Source organism: Tachyglossus aculeatus, chromosome 11 (genome assembly GCF_015852505.1).
Source record: "Tachyglossus aculeatus isolate mTacAcu1 chromosome 11, mTacAcu1.pri, whole genome shotgun sequence".
Lineage (NCBI taxonomy): Eukaryota > Metazoa > Chordata > Mammalia > Monotremata > Tachyglossidae > Tachyglossus > Tachyglossus aculeatus.
In genome coordinates this window covers 30719934-30739483 of record NC_052076.1, presented here as the reverse complement: position 1 = coordinate 30739483, position 19550 = coordinate 30719934, and the positions used below count along the sequence as shown (strand labels likewise).

General features: G+C 51.4%; 2 protein-coding genes across 2 annotated transcripts in view; one reads left to right on the top strand and one right to left on the bottom strand.

Moving 5' to 3' along the window:
- Positions 1-6503: 6503 nt before the first annotated feature.
- The window catches only part of USP28 (ubiquitin specific peptidase 28), a 97261-nt gene continuing 84214 nt past the window's right edge, over positions 6504-19550 (top strand). The window contains exon 1 of the mRNA XM_038753495.1: positions 6504-6735. The gene's annotated coding sequence lies outside the window, so the exon portion shown is untranslated. The remainder of the gene's footprint in view (positions 6736-19550) is intronic.
- Positions 7140-19550, bottom strand: part of HTR3B (5-hydroxytryptamine receptor 3B) — a 32416-nt gene continuing 20005 nt past the window's right edge. The window contains 5 exon segments of the mRNA XM_038754291.1: positions 7140-7240; positions 8130-8315; positions 8485-8695; positions 18589-18607; positions 18609-18744. Coding sequence (XP_038610219.1) covers positions 7140-7240; positions 8130-8315; positions 8485-8695; positions 18589-18607; positions 18609-18744 — 653 coding nt within the window.

Sequence of the window (19550 nt, the reverse complement as noted above, 5' to 3'; positions counted from 1 at the left end):
GATTGGGCCTGGGTTGGGGGTGGAGCCCGGAGTTAGACTGGACTGGGAATTGGTGGCATACGGGGTGGAGGGATTGGAGCTAGACTGGACTGGGGTTAGGTTTGCGAGGTGGGTGGGGGCTGGACTTGGGTTGGGGTGGGAACTAGTTTGGACTAGATCTGGGTTGGGGGCAGGCTGGGGGCTGAAGCTAGACTGAGCTCCACCTGGGTTGGGGTGGGAGCTGAAGTCAGACTGGATTGGGGGCGGGTGGGGGGCTGGAGTTAACCTGGGCTGGGCCTGGGTTGGGGGCTGGAGGCGGATTGAGGTGGGGGCTGAAGCTGAGCTAGATGTAGGTCTGGAGCCGGGTTGGAGCTGGGGATTGGGCCTTGGGCTGGGGCTTGGGGGTTGGGCCTGAAACTTGGAGTTCGGGCTGGGGCAGGGGCAGGAAGAGGACCTAAAGCAGGGATAGGCAGGGAAGGGGCTAGAGAAAGGACCTAGCACTGGGAATCTCCACCCATCCTGGACCTCCCCCCTCCCTGCCCTTCCCTGCTCAATCCGGCCGGGCGGAAAGCGCGAAGGGCTTGTCCCGGGAACGGGAACGGGAACAGGGGACGACTCGGGTTTGGATCTTCATGGACTCTGGTTCGGGATGGGTCCCTGGAGAGTCAAGCCCAGCGTGGGGGGAAGAGGCTGCCGAGGGGATGTGGCCGCGAGATAGGAGGGGGAGGAGGAGGAGGAAGATGAGGAGGAGGATGAGGAGGAGAACAGAAGAGCGTTTCCCAGCAAGAGCAAGTGTAGGGCTGACCTGCTTGGGCTGGAGGTGATGAGGTGGGACTGGACGCCCCCATCTCTTATTATTATTCACAAATGCCACAATTATTATTATTAATAGAGGTATATGTTAAGCGCTTACAATGTGCTGGGGCAGATTCCCCTGAATAATAATAATAATTAATAATAATGACCATTATAATTATGGTATTTGTTTTATTTAAATGGCATTTATTAAGCGCTTACTATGTGCAAAGCACTGTTCTAAACTCTGAGGAGGTTGTAAGGTGATCAGGTTGTCCCACGGGGGGCTCAGTCTTTATCCCCATTTTACAGATGAGGGAACTGAGGCCCAGAGAAGTTAAGTGACTTGCCCAACGTCACACAGTTGACAAGTGGTGGAATCGGGATTTGAACCCATGACCGCTGACTCCAAAGACCGTGTTTTTTCCACTGAGCCATGCTATTTGTTAAGCGCTTACTATGTGCCAAGCACTGGGGTAAATACAAGGTAATCAGATTGGACACAGTCCCTGTCCCACATGGAGCTCACAGTCTTAATTCCCTCCCCGGCTTCGACCCCCCACACCTCCCACCCGGGCGGCGCGGCGCCCCCCTATGGGCGAACCGCGCACAAAGCAGGATCCCGGAGGAGCTGTAATCCCATTTTCTCCAGATAAATTTCCCGGGAACCGAAGGGGTTTCTGAACCCGAGAGACCGCGGCAGCAGCAACAGGTGAAGCTGCGGAGTCACGCTGGTGCCTTTCAATCAATCAATCAGTTAATCAATCGTATTTATGCAGAGCACTGTCAGGAGAGCACTTTCAAACAGACTGGAATTAGCACCTGGATGAGGGGAGGACTCCACGGTGCTGCTCCGGGGACGAGGAAGGGGAGATGAGTGAGGGTCGGGGAGATAATTCGATCCCCGGCCCCGCTTTCACTATGTCCAAATCCGCCGCCCCCCACTACCCCCAGGCCACGTCCAAACTCTTTCCCGCCCCCAGGCTCTTCCCTCACCCTGCCGGCCCCACCTACACTCCGCCTGGGGGTCAGAGAGAGTCGCTCAGGTTCTAAGTTCTAATAATAATAATAATTACATGGTACTTGAACTAATAATAATAATAATAATAATAATAATGGTATTTGTTAAACGCTTACTATGAGCCAGGTGCTGTACTAAGCGCTGGGATGGATACAAGCAAATCGAGTTGGATGCAGTTTCTCCTCCCACGTGAGGTTCACAGACTCAATCACCCTTTTCCAGATGGGGTAATTGTGGCACAGAGAAGGGAAGTGATTTGCCCAAAGTCACACAGCAGACAAGTGGCAGAGTTGGAATTAGAACGCTTGACCTTCTGGCTCTCAGGCCCGTGCACTATCCACTACTCCATCCTTTGTAAAGAGCTTACTTTGTGCCAGGCACTGTACTAAGCGCTGGTGTAGATACAAACTCATCAGGTTGAACACAGTCCATGTTCGACCTGGTGCTCAAGTCTTAATCCCCATTTAATAGATGTGGGAACTGAAGCCCAGTACTTCATAATAATAATAATAATAACGGTGTTCGCTAAGTGCTTACAGTGTACCAGGCACTGTACTAAGCGCTGGGGTGGATACAATTAAATCGGTTAAACACAGTCCCTGTCCCACATGGGGCTCACAGAATCAATCCTCATTTTACAGATAAGGTAACTGAGGCCCAGAGAAGTGAAGTGACTTGCCCAAGGTCACACAGCAGACAGGCGGCAGAGCCGGGATTAGAACCCATGACATTCCGACTCCCAGTCTCGTGATCTATCCATTACCCCACGCTTGGGCAAGTCAATTCACTTCTCTGTGCCCCAGGTCCCTCATCTGTAAAATGGGGATTCAATCCCTGTTCTCCCTCCTATTTAGACTGTGAGCACCATAGCTCACACTACCCTAACTACCCCTTTGAAAAGTACAGTGCTTGGCACGAAGTAAGCATTTAACAAATACCACAATTATTATCATTATTATTGTTATAATAATAATCATAATAATTGTGATATTTGTTAAGTGCTTACTATGTGCCAAGCACTGTTCTAAGCACACCCCGCTCTCATTCCGGCCGCCGGCCCCGCCCTCGCTCCGCCTCAATCAGTGATATTTATTGACAGTTCATTTTGTGCAGAGCTGTACTGTACTAAACGCTTGGGAGAGTACCATATAACAGGATTAGCCGACCTGTTCTCTGCCTAAAACGAGAGAAGCAGCGAGGCTTAGTGGAAAATGCACAGGCTTGGGGGGTCACAGGTTGTGGGTTCTAATCCCGGCTCAGCCACTTGTCAACTTGTGTGACTTTGGGCAAGCCTCTTCACTTCTCGGTTCCTCTGTTACCTCATCTATAAAATGGGGATTAAGACTGTGAGCCCCACGTGGGACAACATGATAACCTTGTATCTACCCCAACGCTTAGAACAGTGCTTGACACATCGTAGGCGTTTAGCAAATACTATAATTATTATTGTTATTATTATTATTATTAACGAGCTCCGCCCACGATCCAGGCCCCGCCCCATCTTCCCTCGGCCCCGCCCCCTAGGCACCACCCCACTCCGCTCCCAGGTTTCTCCCCCTTTCCCACCTCCACCTCGTCCTTTCTCCGGTCGCCTCTGCCCTGACTTTTCTCCACCCGACTCGCCCGGCCTTCCAAACAGCGGCCTCCCGTCGCCGTGATTGCATTTGGACACTGGTAACGCTGCAATGCCGCTTCTACTCTTAGGCGGGGAGTACCAGGAACCCTGACCCAGGTGGCACCCCGCGTCTTGTCCCCTCTGCAATCCGCCTTCACTGGAAGCAGCAGCAGCTGAGTTAAAGTCTTCAGTCTGGTAGAGCGAGTCCGGAGCCGGAGATTGCTTCGAGGAGGCAGGGTTCCAAACGGGATGGGACCCTCTGTGTCCTGCCAGGGCCCAGGTAGGGTAGGGAAGGGGAGGCGGATTCATTTCAGTGTCTTTCGTTCTCATACTCAATCCTAGGAAGTCCCTGGAGAGGTTGGGCCCGAGTGCCCAACCACAACGCTGCTTCACAGTCGGGGAGGTCTTCCTAATGTCTGAATTTAATCCCTCCTGCTGCAGCTTCTGGAGTTAGCAAACAGGTGCTGAGGGCACCTCCCTTCCACTTCAGCTCCTTTTCTAGAAGCCAGCTCCCTGCCCCGGCCCCTTCCCCAAAACAGACTATAGAAGAGAAAAACAGGTCTTGAGAAGCAAGAAAGAAGCTAAGATTCAATCCTGGGGATCTGGACCCCCTTTCTGGGATGAGACTCAGGAGCTGGTTTAGAGGGGGCTGGGGTCTCCCACCATAAATTGGTCATTTTCTGGAGGTGAGCTCCCAAAGGGGCACTGGGGCGTGGGAGAGTCAAGGCATGGGTTGGAGCCAATTCTACCTAGGAGTTGGGGGAGGGGGAGGAAGGAAGGGTCAGCCTCTAATGAGCAGGACTAACAAGCCTCCTTCTCAGGGTCCAGGCCTTCACAGACAACGCTGGGCCGGCAATAACATAATGGGCTTGGCTGGTCCCTCGCTGGCGCTGCGGTAATTGTGTTTCTGGAATTGGATGTGTTTGGCCTCTCCAGCTGCCCATAACCAGGGGACATTCCCAAGGGACTCTCCCTGGGCCCAGGAACCCTCACTTCATCCATCTCTCCATTCATCTTTCCATCCATTGCCCCATCCCTCACCCTGGGCTGCTGCATTCATCATTCTGTCCATCGCTTCATCTGTCCATCGCTTCATCCATAGTTCTGTCCATCCTTCCATCCATCACTTCATCCATTGCTCCATCCTTCCCTCTGGCTTGTCATTCTGGGCTCCTTCTATAGCAGACCAACCACCAGCTCGGCCTGAAAGAGCCTGGTGGGGGCCCTTTGATCGGCCCATGGGGTCTCTGGCCAAGGGAAAACTGGAGCAGACTGATAAGAAATGTTCTTGCCTCCTGTCCCCCTCCACTGTTTGGGGTGGGACCTCCAGCCTGGGGGAGGGAAAGAGGAGGAGGCTTGGCCAATGTGAATCAGTGGACTCTGGGATGTGAGGATCCTGGGTCCTGTTTTCCCTTCTGTCCTTCCTCACTCACCGCTCTGCCAGGACTCAATCTGCCTAGTGATAATAATTGTAATGGTGTGTATTTGTTAAATGCTTAGTATGTGCCCAGCACTGTACTAAATGCTGTGGTAGATACAAGATAATCAGGTCTCACAAGGGCCTCACCTTCTAAACTGGAGGGAGAACAGTTTTGGATCCCCCATTTTGCAGATGAGGAAACTGAGGCATAGAGAAGTTAAATGACTTGTCCTAAGTCTCACAAAAGGTATGACTCCTAGGCCTGTGTTCTTTCCTTTATGGAAAATGGGGCTGGGGAGGTCTGTGGTCATTTCTTGGGGTCCTTCAGTCCATGCTCTAAGGGCAGGGTTAAGTGGACCCCAAAGGGCCAAGCCACACCCCCGACCTTACCCCAAGAGGTACGTCCGCTCAGTTCAACAGGAGTCAAAACTAGTGATGATGGAGAGAGGGAGAGGGCCATTGGGGAGGGAATAGGAAAGGGTGGGTGCCATTTCAGGGGTGTTCACTCTCCCCAACCCTTCTCTCTTGCCTGTACCCCACTGCTCTTCCATCTGCCTGGACTCCAATGCAGTTGGTGCTCAGCTGCCCCAAATGTATGGGAGAGCAATCGTGGGTGGAGGGGGTGGAGAGGGAGGGATTAGCAAGTGTCCACTAGAGCCAAGGTGGCCTTGGCAGTGGGGGTTGCATCACATGGTGCAAAATGCCCATCCTGTCTCCAGTCACTGGATCCTTTACCCATGAAGCCACCCATTCAGCCCTTTCCCCCTATTTGGCTTATTTTCATCACCCAGCAGGGCAAGCTTCTACTAGGAGCTGGGGACAGAACCAAGCAGATCATTTCTCCCTCTCTTCAGGGGTCCCAGCTTCTGAGTCTTGAGCCCTCCACTCCTCAGGGAGCCAGACCCGGGTCTCATTACAGCTAGCAATCATCAGCTTTAGATACTCGGCTGGAGCTCTCGGGTGGCCAGCTGGTGGCATCGGGCTGGCACCCCACCTCACCCCGCTGCCCATTCCTTTCTGGCCCTGGTAAAGGCCACCAGCTGGCTAGCTGTAACCTGTACCCCATGGCCCTCAAGAGTCAGCCTGACTCCTCTCAAGCACAGCACAAGCTTAACTCTTCCTGAACCCCCTGAATTGGGCAGGGCAGCCTTCTCCCCCTTCTAGACTGTGAGCCCGCTGTTGAGTAGGGACCGTCTCTACATGTTGCCAACTTGTACTTCCCAAGTGCTTCGTACAGTGCTCTGCACACTGTAAGTGCTCAATAAATATGATTGAATGAGTGAATGAATGACTCTGGAAGAGCCTCCCTTGGGGGTCATTTTTTAATGGTATTTGTTAAGCATTTACTACTTATCAGGCACTTGCTTGCGGGGGCCCAGGCCAACAGATGTGAAACCTCAAGGAAGAGGCAGAGGGGCTCCCCATCACCCTTTGTCCCTCACCCCAGGAGAGCAGGGTTGCCGACTTCTGGGGACAGAGCTGGGGAGCTGACCCCCTACAGTAGAAAGGGGACCAGATCTGGGGTGCTGGGGCAGAAGGAGGGGGAATCAGGAGGTGGCCGGTGGAGGAGGGGGCTCAATGGAAGGGAAGGGGAGGCCTGCCTGGATGCTTCCTGTTCCCCAACTTAGTTCTCTCCTAATTTCATTAACAGCGGCAGGCGAATTTCATGGGCAATTGGAGCTGAGCACGGAAGGCTGGTAATGAGCTTGACAGAGGCTGCAGGCAAAGGCTGTTCGTATTTTACTTCTTCCCAGGGGTTGAGAAGCAGTTTCAGAGGTGGAGAAAGTTGCTATCTGATGACTTGGGAACCCAAAGCCTCCTCCGCCCCCCGATCCCCAACCAGGACAGTGCTCCCCGCGACCCTCCTGGAAAACTATGTCCCCTCCTAGAAGGGCCCTCTAGAATGTAAGTTTGTGTGTGCGGGTCATGTGTCTGTTGTATTGTTCTTCTGTTACTCTCCCAAGCTCTTAGTACAGTGTTATGTGCATAATAAGTGCTTAATAAATATGATTGATTGATTGTTTGACCCTGCTCTGTCTTGGTCAATCGGGGGCCTCAGGCCAAGCTTAAATTGACCCCCTATAACCCTGGGTTGGCACCATCCCCCAGGGTCCACCTACCCCCTTTGGCGGGGGAGGGGAGGGCTGCAATCTCAGGGTCCCAAGGGCAGGGTCTCTATGGCCTGTCCATGCCACCAACAGGAAGCCCAGGGTGAAGCCGTACACCCTGAGCACCAGGCGGTGGCCGCCGAACAACAGCTATTCTAGTCGGTACAGGAGTCTAAGCCACTCGGTCTTCTGCCGGTCAGCCTAGTCCAGGGCCTGGATGTGGTGACCTATGGACTGCAGCTGGGCCAGAGCTTCCTCCATGGCCCCCGCTCCAGCCCCATGCTCCCTCCTGCCAGGAGCCTCTGCAGGAAAGAGAAGCTGAGAACAGAGCCCCCCACCACACCCCTAGAGGTGAGTTGGGGGCTTCAGGACCCCCTCTAGCCTTCTAGTGAGGGCCAAGACCCCCCCGCCCCCCCCGCCACCTGTTTGTGGGGAGCCTAAGGACGGTTAGCTTGGGGCTTGGAGGAGGGTAGGAAGGGAAAACAGCAAAGGAGGCTGGTGGAAGCTAAACAGTATCCAACCTGGCCCTGCAGATTAAGAGTGTGAGCCCCATGTGGGACAGGGACTGTGTCCAACCTGATTAACTTGTATTTACCTCAGTACTGGAACCATGCTTGGCACATTTAAGTGCTTAAGTACCATAATCATTATTATTATTATTATTACTATTAGGAGTTGGGAGTGTGGGGAGGAAAAGAGTCAAGCGGAGAGGGGATTTCGGAGCTTTTGACAGTAGCAAACAAGAACACCAAATATTTGGCCTTAACTTGGAATGCTGCCCACCCAAATGGTGACGCAACCAGTTCACTTGTGTTAAGTTGTTGACAGACCAGAGAGTGACTGGGCCATGGTCTAACCCCCCCGGGCTTGCTGTGGGGTCAGGAGCAGGGGATCTGGGCTCAATGCCAGGCTGGAGTAGTCCCCCAGGGCCCAGGAGTGGGTTGGGAAGCCCAGAGATCAGCAGGAATTCATTGGGCTGCCAGCAGGGGTTGTAGTTCTGCACCCCTGAGCCCCTTATAATACTGGTTTGGGGTCTTGGATGATGTGATGGCACAGCTAGGAGGCCCCCCCAGGAATCCCACCCAGAGGGCAGGAGCTGAGTCTCACTGGGGCTAGCTGAGGTTTGCCACTGTGCTGCACCCAGGGGACGCCTGAGAGTTTCTCCTGTACCTGGGGCTTTGTCCGCCTCACCAAGGGGGCTCCCAGCTGGATGGGCACTCCCCATAGGGCTGCAGCTTCTGGAGCCGGGGCTCCCTCGGAGAAAAGAGAGGGGCTGTTCCTGCCCCTTGCTCCTCTCCGTGTGCAGGAAACGGACTAGCAGGGTGGACTTGAGTAAGCTGAAGACCAGGAAGGCCATACAGACAGTGAATAATACACCTGGGGGGTGACAGGGGGAGTATGTGCATGCTTTTGGGGAGCAGAAATGGCTGTTTTAGAAAGAATTCACCCTCCTCCCCCCAACCCACGGCCTTTCTGAGGAGACCTGCTGGACAGTGCCTGGGGCCAGCTGGTGCCTGGGGCTAGCTGGCACCTGGGACCAGCTCACCAATCAGTGGGGTGCTGGCCATGCTCTTTGGCAGCTCCTCGGAGATGTTGACTTTGAAGACTGTGTACCCGATTAGGATGCTGGTCTTGAATATGATCTGGGTGCCACAGTGTAGAGGCAGGTAGAAGCTGCCCAGGTCCATAACCATCAGGAAGATGCTGGGAAGTAACAGGCTGACCATGTAGAGCAGTGGGTGGCACCGGATCACCACCTGGGCCAGATGGAAGATACCCAGCTCCAACTTGGGTCTGCTCCCCTAAGTCCCCCTAAACCCATTATCATTTGGGAAGCCCCTTAGGGCTCTGATTTCTTGACACATCGTAAATGCTTAACAAATCCCATAATAATAATTATAAAAATAATAATGATATTGGGTGCATATTACAGTGCTCTGCACGTTGTAAGTGCCCAATAAAACCGTTGATTGATAAAAATGATAACAATGGTAATAGTAATAATTTTTGCCTTAGATAATGCAAATAAAAAGCTTCAGTGACAGAGTGGGTCAAGTAGTCCCTGGCTTCCTTCTCAAGTTCAGGAAACCCTGGGAATCCTGGCTGAATGAAGTCTTGCAGGGAGAGGGGTTTGGCAAGGAGGATAAATACGATTGATGATGATAAAGAAGCAGCATGGCCTAGTGGAAAGAGCCTAGGCCTGGGAGTCAAAGGACCTGGGTTCTAATGCCAGCTTTATCACTCATCTGTTGTGTTACTTTGGGTAAGTCATTTAACCTCTCTGTGCCTCAGTTACCTCAGCTGTAAAATGGGTATTAAATCCTCCTTCCTCTACTTAGACTATGAGCCCCATGCAGGACAGGGACTGTGTCCAACCAGATTATCTCACCCCAGCACTTAGTACAGTGCCTGGCACATAGTAAGCGTTAACAAATATCATTAAAAAAAAAGATTAAGGTTACATATAAAGATGAACTTTCAGATGTAAGCCCCATTCTGTTCAAACATAGGTATTGGGGAACCCTAACATTATGGGGGTTCCCTATCATGGCCTTTCTGGGGCTCTGACTCACAGTGCTTTCCAGCTACACCGCCCCCCCCCGCCAACCCAACCCCAATCCCCTCATTCATGATTTGACTGGGAAGCAGGAAAAACTCAGATTCTTCCCCACATTGGAGGAAGTCTCCTTTAGAACAAGGACTATGTTGTTTTTTTCTCCTCCACTGGATACCCCTAAGTGATTAGTTCAGTGTTCTGCACTTAGTAGATACCCAGCACAGTGTTCACAGTAAGCACCCAGTTTAGTACTCCACATAGTTGGGGCTCAGGATTAACAATAATAATGGTACATGTTAAATGATAATTTTTTGCCAAGCACTGTACTAAGCCATGGAGTAGATATAAGACAGTCAGGTCAGGCACAGTCCCTGTCCCATATAGGGCTCATGGTCTAAGGAAAGGGAGAACAGGTATTGAATCCCCATTTTACAGATGAGGAAACTGAGGGATAGAGAAGTTAACTGACTTGCCCAAAGTCACACAAGAGATAAGTGATGGATTTAGGATTAGAACTCAAGTCTTCTGATTCCCAGGCTTTTGTTCTTTCTACTAGGCCAGATTGTTTCTCAATAAAATGCTCCTTCATCATCATCAGTGGTATTTATTGGGCGCTTACTGTGTGCAGAGCACTGTGCTAAGTGCTTGGGAGAGTACAATTAAACAGAATTGAGAGTAACGATCCTTGCCCACAAGGAGCTGACAGTCTAGAGGGGGAGGCAGACATTAATATAAATAATTATTAATATATAATCTAGATATCATACATAAATCAGTGCCTACCTTTGACCAGTCAGTCACCCTTCCCAAAACTCAATAGAGCATATCTCTTGCATTGCAAGCTAGTTTATGGAAAAAAATAAAACGTAGAGCGATAGACCATCAGAGGGCCCACCAGGTCAATAGTAAAATATCAATACTAGGCATCTAATTCAATAGGAACAGGTATGGGACACTTCCCACACACCATAGATACCCAGTACAGTGCTCTACACACAGGAAGTGTCTAGTACAGAGCTCAGTCGAGAAGCAAGGACCCAATATAATGCTCTTTTGAGAGCAGGTACACAGTATAGTGCTCTGCCCACAGTAGGTGTCTGGTATAGTGAGGGAGATGGACTCAAATCTTTCAATCAGATGCCCCTTGATCACCTGCTCTCCTGCCCATTTGGCCCCTGATGGCCTTCATGGGGACCCTTTCCTGGGCTAGGTTGTGGGTGGGGAGTAAGGCCATCTCCAGCTGCTGGATCAGAGATGTGGCTGTCACATGCTGGTCTTTTACTAGCCCTGTTGGAGTTCATTACTACTAATAATAAAAACAGTAATAATAATGGTACTTGTTAAGCACTTTCAATGTGCCAAGCACTATTCTAGGTGCTGGGGTAATTACAAGTTAATCATGTTGAACACAGTCCCTGTCCCACATGAGGCTTGCACTCTTAATCCTGATTTTGCAGATGAGTTAACTGAGACCCAGAGAAGTGAAGTGACTTTCATTCATTTGTTCAATCGTATTTATTGAGCACTTACTGTGTGCAGAGCACTGTATTAAGCGCTTGGGAAGTACAAATCGACTTGTCTGTGGTCACCCAGCAGACAAGTGGCACAGCTGGGATTAGAACCCAGGTCCTTCCCTCTTCCCCAACACACACCCACGATCTCTCCCAGGCCAGGGGGCTGGCTCTGGAGTAAGAAGAAATTGCTGACAGATACCCAACCTAACCAAGGGGAAGGGTCTCCAGGGCTTGGCTGAACTGGTGGAGAAGGCAGAACCCCTTGGGGAGAGAGGTAACTCTGGGGGAGAATTAAGGGGCTGGGATTCAGGAGACCTGGGTTCTTGTTCCAACTTTGCCTCAGACTTGCCTGTAACCTTGGGTAAGTCACTCAACCATTTGGGGCTTCGGTTTCCACATCTGGGGTTGGGAATTATCATCCTTATCTCATAGGGCCTTCGTGAGGACAAAATGAGATGAATAATGCACTTCACTTTTCTGTGTCTCAGTTACCTCATCTGTAAAAGTTGTAGCAGCGTGGCTCAGTGGAAAGAGCCCGGGCTATGAAGTCAGACCTCATGGGTTCAAATCCCGGCTCCGCCAATTGTCAGCTGTGTGACTTTGGGCAAGTCACTTAACTTCTCTGAGCCTCAGTTCCCTCATCTGTAAAATGGGGATTAAGACTATGAGCCCCCTGTGGGACAACCTGATCACCTTGTATCCCCCCAGCGCTTAGAACAGTGTTTTGCACATAGTAAGCACTTAACGAATACCATCATCATCATCATCATTATTATTATTATTAATAAAATGGGGGTTAAGACTGAACCCCAGGTGCAACCTGAACTGTGTCCAACCTGATTAGCTCGTATCTACCGCATCACAGTACAGTGCCTGGCACGTAGTAAGTGCTTAACAAATACCATTTTTAAAAAAGGGCTTTGTATGGGTAAAAAAGGGGCTGTACAGATTGAAAAGAGATTATTGGTATTTCCCTGGCGGGTGGAGTGAGGTCAGCAAGCCCACCTGCCCGAGAGCTCTGTCCAGCAGTGACCTCACTAGAACCCCCTCAGCCCTGGCCAGCAGAGGGTGGGCAAGGCCAGTAGGAGCACTGAGCAGGCAGGATCTGCTAGAGGTCATACAGGTCATCCCCCTGCCTCTATCCCCTAGCCAACCCAGCCAGAGATCTCCATCCTTGGAGGGCTACAGAAAAGGCAGGACCACATGATGATCTAGTGTGGCCCTACTTGGAGACAGGGGGTTGTTCTTGATGACCTTTCAGCCCGAGGGATTTCAGGAGGCACAAGGGTACCCAAAGGAGCCCCTTCCCCTTCCACTTCTCTCTCCACCCTCCCATGCCAGAGCCCAAGACAGTATCAGCAGCACGGGCAGTGGGCCTGGGCGGGGGAGGGGAAGGGACCATGTTGCTTTGCTCAGCATGAATTTACTCCTTGCAAATCCACCACTGCCCAGAAACCATAATTTCTAATGGGTTGAGGGAGCTGGCGTCTTTCAATTCCTCTGGTAGGGAGGAGATGGCACTTGAGTTTCAGTCCATGTTCTCCATTAGACACCCTTCAGGTGTTTGCGATATTATGCTACAATTTCCTTATCCATTAACGCCAGGTAATAATAAGTCCACAAAGGTATTTGGAGCCTATTGATGCTAATGAAAGAAATCGATCTAATTCAGAACGGGCGTGCTGAGCCCCCAGGGATACCGGCTAGGCCCCAAGGTTAGCCTTTCATCGGCTCCTCTGTGGTAAGACCCCAGCGGCACTTAATTTTGCATGACCGTCTTTATGGCACAGCAGCCCAGATGCCTGCTTCTCCTTTGAAAGCTCATTTCCTCCACTCATGGCCCCCCTCGCTGGTGTCCCTGTTCAGAGACCCCTGGGCAGGGGGCTGCCCTGGGCAAGAGGTCACCCTGCTGGTAGGCCCTCCAGCCCCTCCTGGGTCCATTCATTCATTCATTCAATCATATTTATTGAGCACTTATGGTGTGCAGAGCACCATACTAAGCTCTTGGAAGAGAACAATACAACAATAAACAGACACATTCCCTGCCCACAGTGAACTTACAGTCTAGAGGGGCAGAGAGACAATTCATATAAATAAACAAATTACATATATGTCCATAAGTGCCGTGGTGTTGGGGGTGGCAGGGTGAGTAAAGAGAGCAAGTCAGGGCGACACAGAGGGATTGGGAAAAGAGGAAAGGGGAGGCTAAATCAGGGAAGGCCTCTTGGAGATGGGCCTTCAATAAGACTTTGAATGGGGGTATAGTAACTGTATGTCGGATTTGAGGAGTGAGGGCATTCCAGGCCAGAGGGAGGATGTGGGGGAGGGGTCGGTGGTGAGATAGAAGAGATGGAGGTACACTGAGAAGGTTAGCATTAGAGAAGCTAAGTGTGTAGGCTGGGTTGTAGTAGGAGAATAGAGAGGTTAGGTAGGAGGGAGCAAGGTGACAGAGTGCTTTAAAGCCAGTGGTGAGGAGTTTTTGTTTGATGCAGAGGTGGATGAGCAACCACTAAGAAGTTCTTGAGGAGTGGGGTGACATGTCCTGAACTATTTTGTAGAAAAACGATCCAGACAGCAGAGTGAAATATGGACTGGGGTGGGGAGAGGTAGGAGGCTGGGAGGTCAGCAAGGAGGCTGATATAGTAAACAAGGAGGGATAGAATAAGTGACTGTATTAACGTGGTAGCAGTTTGGATGGAGAGGAAAGGGCGGGTTTTAGCGACGTCCACCAACTCGATCGACAGGAAATGGTGTGGACATAAGGTAGTCCCTCATAACGGGCTGTCCACTGCCTCATTATGTGCAGTGGTCAGGACTTGGTCTCTGCAGAGTGCCAAATGGCTACTTGACTCTGGAGAGGGGCAAGGAGGAGGAAGGAAGCCAGGATGGACTGGGGGGCTTGGGATTGTACTTTCTCAAGTGCTTAGTACAGTGGTCTGCACATAGTAAGTGCTCAATAAATACAATTGATTGATTGATTCTGCAGGATGGACAGATATAGCCCGACTGTAGGTTACAGAAGGAAATGGACCAGGAAAAAGACAAAACTGTTGTTCCCCAGATCTGAGGGGCATCTCCTGGAGCTGGAGTGGGGGAAGGTTCAACACAAACAGTAGGAAACATATTTTTCCCAGGAGGCCAGATGAGGGAGTGGTGTGAATTATCTATTCCCTCAAGGAAGTTCTGCAGCTGGAAACATCAGCTGGTCCCAGAGGAATTTGGATAGATCAAAGGAGGAGTTGCCCATAATGGTCACTGGGGAAGTCAGGGATGGAGAGGGGAAAATCAGGGTGTTGGATGGTTCATGCTGGGTCACTAGTGGGAGAAGCAGGGATGGAGACGGGGAGAGTCAGAGGTGTTGGATAGTTCAGTGCTCGGTCACTGGGAGAGAGTAAGGGATGGAGAGGGGAGAGTCAGGGGTGTTGGATGATTCCAAGCTGGTCACTGAAGGGAGAGTGGAGAGTGAGGAGTGTTGGGTCTGGGTTGGCAGTTGGAGGGAGTTTCAGGGATGGAAAGGAGAGAGACAAGGGTATTAGATGGTTTGTGCTGCTCACTGGAAGGAGGGACAGGGATGGAGAAGGGAGAAGCAGGGGTGGTGCATTATTCTTGCTGGGTCACTGGTTGAGAGTCAGTGAGAGTGGGGTGTCCAGGAGAGCAACCAACTCAAGACTCCTTCCAACGTCCTGGCAGTCCTCTCAGAGACAAGAGTTTTAGGCTGATGGAAGGGAGAAAACAGTTTCTCAAGGTCCTTATTTCAAGGATCCCCTCCTGAGGCCCTAGGGGAGCAGGGAAAAGTGATGGGAGCATGGAGAAGGGCGGGGGGCAAGTAAAAAAAGCATGCCCTAGTAGATAGAACACTGGCCTGGGAATCAGAAGGACCTAGGTTTTAATTCTGGATCCCCCACTTATCTGCTGTGTGACCTTGGGCAAGTCATTTAACTTCTCTGTACTTGTTACCTCATCTGTAAAATGGGGATTAAAACTACGAGCCCCAGGTGGGACATGGACCGCGTCCAACCTGATTAGCTTGTATCTACCCCAGTGCTTAGTACAGTACCTGGCACATAGTAAGTACTTAACAAATACCACTGAAAAAAAAGAGGTCAGGAGGGTGGGGGTAGGGAAGAAGGATGGAAAGCAGGGAGAAGGGATGATATGCAGAGAGGATGGCGAGGGAGTAGGAGAAAGAATGGGAGATGGATACAGCAGAGAGGAGGGAAGGGGGGGTAGGGAAGAAGGATAGGAAGTGGAGGTAGGAAGGTGTGATAGGGAGTTCTGGGCTCTAATCTCTGCTCCGCCACTTGTATGCTGTATGACCTTGGGCAAGTCACTACACTTCTCTGTGCCTCAGTTACCTCCTCTGTAAAAAGGGGATTAAGACTGTGAGCCCCATGTGGGACAGGGTCTGTTTCGAACCTAATTAACTTGTATCTACCCCAGTGCTTAGAACAGTGTTTTGCATGCCGTAAGCCCATAACAAGTACCCTAATTATTATTGATTATTATTATAGGGAGAAGGAGGGAAGTGGAGCAGGGGAAAGGAAAGGAGGGATGGGGAGTAGGGAAGAGGAAAGGCAGGGGCCAGGGTCCTCTCCTCCTTCTGTGCCCCTTATTTAGACACCAGATGGGCATCCTGAGAACCTGCCAATCAAGGAGACGTTGCCTGGGGTGGGCTCGGTGCCGACGGCCCCTTCTGCCCCTCCTCCACCTGGGCACAAACCACTCCATTTCATTTCATCCCTTGTTTATTCATTTCTCCCTCCTGGTGAGGGAGCGAGCCCCACTCCTGCCGTTTTGGAAAACAGAACTGGCAGCTCCAATCGGGGTTCGTCGATGGCCGGCTGTCTTCCCGCAGTGAAGGCTGGCACGGGGCCAGGCTTGCCCTGGCTGTCCTGGTGGGAGCGGGGCCTGGGTCCAGGGCTCCCCGCTGGAAGCCACCTGGCTTCAGAGCACTGTCTGGGCCCTGCGATAAACACTGCATGCGTGGGGCCAGCAGGTGCCGGTGTGTGTATGGGCCTTGATTCCCATCAGCTCATTCCATGTGCCTCAGGCCTGAGAATGGAAATCCAAGAGACCAAGGTGAGACCAATGTAGCCTAGTGAATAAAGCATAGGCCTGGGAGTCAGAAGGACCTGCGTTCCAGTTCTGGCTCTGCCACTTGTCTGCTATGTGACATTGGGTAAGTCACTTGGGCAGGGCAGGTGACTGTTTATTGTTGTATTGTACTCTCCCAAGCACTTAATACAGTGTTCTGCACACAGTAAGCGCTCAATAAATACGACTGAGTGAATGAACTTCACTTCTCTGGGCCTCAATTACCTCATCCATTAAATGGGAATTAAACCTCTGAGCCCCATGTGGGACCTGGACTGTATTCAATCTGAAAAGCTTTTATCTACTGCAGTGCTTGATGTATAGTAAGCGCTTAACAAATGCCAAAAATAAAAAAGAAGAGTGGACTTCTCACCACCCACCCCAACCCGGCAGGAGGGGCTGGGTTTCTCACTGCCTCCAGTGGCCCCGACCCCTCTGCCCTCATGACCTCCCACTCTCACCCACAGCAGGGAACAGAGGCTAGGCCTGCAGGGACCCCCAGGGCGCGGATGTGACCACCCTAGTTCCCCACCTCTCAAGACAGCTGAGAGAACCTGGGACCTGCCTGGGCTGCCCCCCCCCCCCCGCCCAGTTATAGGGTAACTGGCCCCCTCCTCCCTCCCACCCCTTTTCCTACCAACTTCATCAATCCTTCCCCACTTGTCTTCCCTCTTCCTCCCTCCCTCCTCCTTCTTCCTTCCTCCCTTCTCCCTCCTTCCACCTTCTCCCTCCTTCCATGAACTTTCTTCCTCCTTGCTCTTTCTCCCTCCTTTTCCCCTTTCTCCCTCCTCCTTTTCCCCTGCTCCCTTCTTCCTCCTCCCTTCACTTCTCCTCTTCCTCCTTCTGTCTCCCTCCTCCCTTTCCTCTTCCTCATAATAATAATGGTATTTGTTAAGCACTTAACTATGTGCCAGGCACTGTACTAAGCGATGGGGTGGATACAAAGCAGATCGGATTGGACACAGTCCCTGTCCCACGTGGGGCTCACAGTCTGAATCCCCATTTTATAGATGAGATAACTGAAGCCCAGAGAAATGAAGTGACTTGCACAAGGTCACACCGCAGACATGTGGCAGAGCTGGGATTAGAACCCATGACCTTCTGGCTCCCAGGTCCTTGCTCTATCCACTATGCCACACTGCTTCTCTGACGATTGATCATAATAATAATAATAGCCTGTATAATATTAATTATAATAATAATATTAACCCGTAGGTTCTATGTTCTTTCCTTCATGCCAGCTTACTGGGTCCATACAAGAGAGGAAATGGAGATATTATATTTCCCACAGGAAGTCCCCGAATGCCAGGTCTTGTGAAGAATGGAGGTAGTCAATCAGAGAAGCAGCATGGCCTTGCGGTCATGGGAGGGAATGGGTCTGGGAGGTCAGAAGGACCTGGGTTCTAATCCCAGCTCTGCCACTTGTCTGCTGTGTGCTCAATCATATTTATTGAGCACTTTCTGTGAGCAGAGCACTGTACTAAGCTCTTGGGAAAGTGCAATACAACAATAAACAGTGGCATTCCCTGCCACAATGAGTTTACAGTCTAGAAGGGGGGAGACAGACATCAATACAAATAAATAAAATTACAGATATGTACATAATAATAATAATGTTGGTATTTGTTAAGTACTTACTATGTGCAAAGCACTGTTCTAAGCACTGGGGGGATACAAGGTGATCAGGTTGTCCCACGTGGGGCTCACAGTCTTAATCCCCATTTTACAGATGAGGCAACTGAGGCACAGAGAAGTTAAGTGACTTGCCCAAAGTCACACAGCTGACAATTGGCAGAGCCATCATTTGAACCCATGACCTTTAACTCCAAAGCCCGGGCTCTTTCCACTGAGCCACGCTGCTTCTCTAAGCACATAAGTGCTGTGGGGCTGGTGGAGGAGGGGGCGGCAGATGAGAGCAAAAACAAGTCAAGGCACTGCAGAAGGGAGTGTGAGATTAAGAAAAGTGGTGTTTAGTCTGGGAAGGCCTCGTGGAGGAGATGTCCTCCCTTTCCTCTTCATTTCTCTTTCCCCCTTCTCCTTCTGTCTTCCTTCTTCGTCCTCCCTCTTCCTTTTCCCTTTCTCCTTCCCCCTTTCTCCCTTCTTCCCGCCCCCCCTCCCCTTAAATTTCTCTCCCTCCAACTTCAGTTTGTCCGGGGCCTAATCTGTCAGTTAACACGCTGTAGTGAGCTCCCCCTGTTGGCCTAGTTGCCTAGAGGCCTCTCAGGGCGTCTTCTGGGTGACAAGGCAGAACAGACTGGCTAGCCAGTACCCTCCTCTATTGCCCCACTGCCTCTTAGTTGGATCCTCCTTCCTGGAGTGGGCACACCGAGAGCCTATCCCTGCTCCCCCCATCCCGGCTGGATCCGCAGTCGGGACCCAGTGTCCCCAAGGTCACTGACCACTGCCAGCCCCCTTCAAGCTTGGTGAGTGGGGGGACAGGGAGGGGGAGCAGGAGGGATGGGGTCACGGTTGGAGGGGCACCCACGTGAAACTGAATCTGGGCAGTCTCCAGTCTGGCTGGGGAGGCTGCGGTAGGCCGCGGGCAGGGCAAGGAGCTCCTATTCGCTGTTGTTCAGAAACGTCTGCTTGTCGTTCTGGATGTCCTCCACACTTCTCAGCAAGGCGAGATCCACATCCCTCACTGGAAATCCCAGAAACCACTGGAATGACACCTCCCCTTCTTCCCCCCGATGGGGACCAAAGCACCCCAGACAGGACCCCCTGTATGGACAGCCAGAAAAATCCAAACCTTTTCTAACCTGGTAAGGGATGGTAGTGGGGTATGCCGGAAGGAGGGACACAGGACTGTGCCACCCATGGAGGGGCAGAACTGATTCACTCTTCCATGCCCAGGCCATCATGGGCATGGCCTGGTGCCTCACTTGGCCTGCCCATCCCATGCGAGGATTGGACCATCTGCCCAAAGGCCTGAGCCTGCCAGGACTAAAAGGGCAGGGAGTGTGGGGAGAGGACACCTGAGAACTAGAAAACCAGCCCAGTGACAGCTCAGGAGAGGGTGATGAACCCAAGCCCCCACAGAGAAACCCCAGGACAAGAGTCAGGGACGGGTCCAGGCTCTTCAGCTGATCCCTCTGCACCCGGGAGAGCCAGAAGTTCCACAGATACAACAAAGGCCTCGGCCTCAGAAAGACCTGTGTTCTAATCCCCAATCTTCCAGTTGCCTACTGTGTGACCTTGGGCAAGTCGCTTCACTTCTCTGAGCCTCAATTACCTCATCTGTAAAATGGGATTTAATACTGCGAGCCTTATGTGGGACAGGGACCATGTCCAACCCAATTAGCTTGTATCTACCCCAGAGCTAAATATAGTGCCTGGTGCATAGTAAGCACTTGACAAATACCGCAATTATTATTATTATTATTATTATTATTATTATTATTATTATTATTATTATTATTATTTGGGAAAGGAAGCCACAGTTGGGGA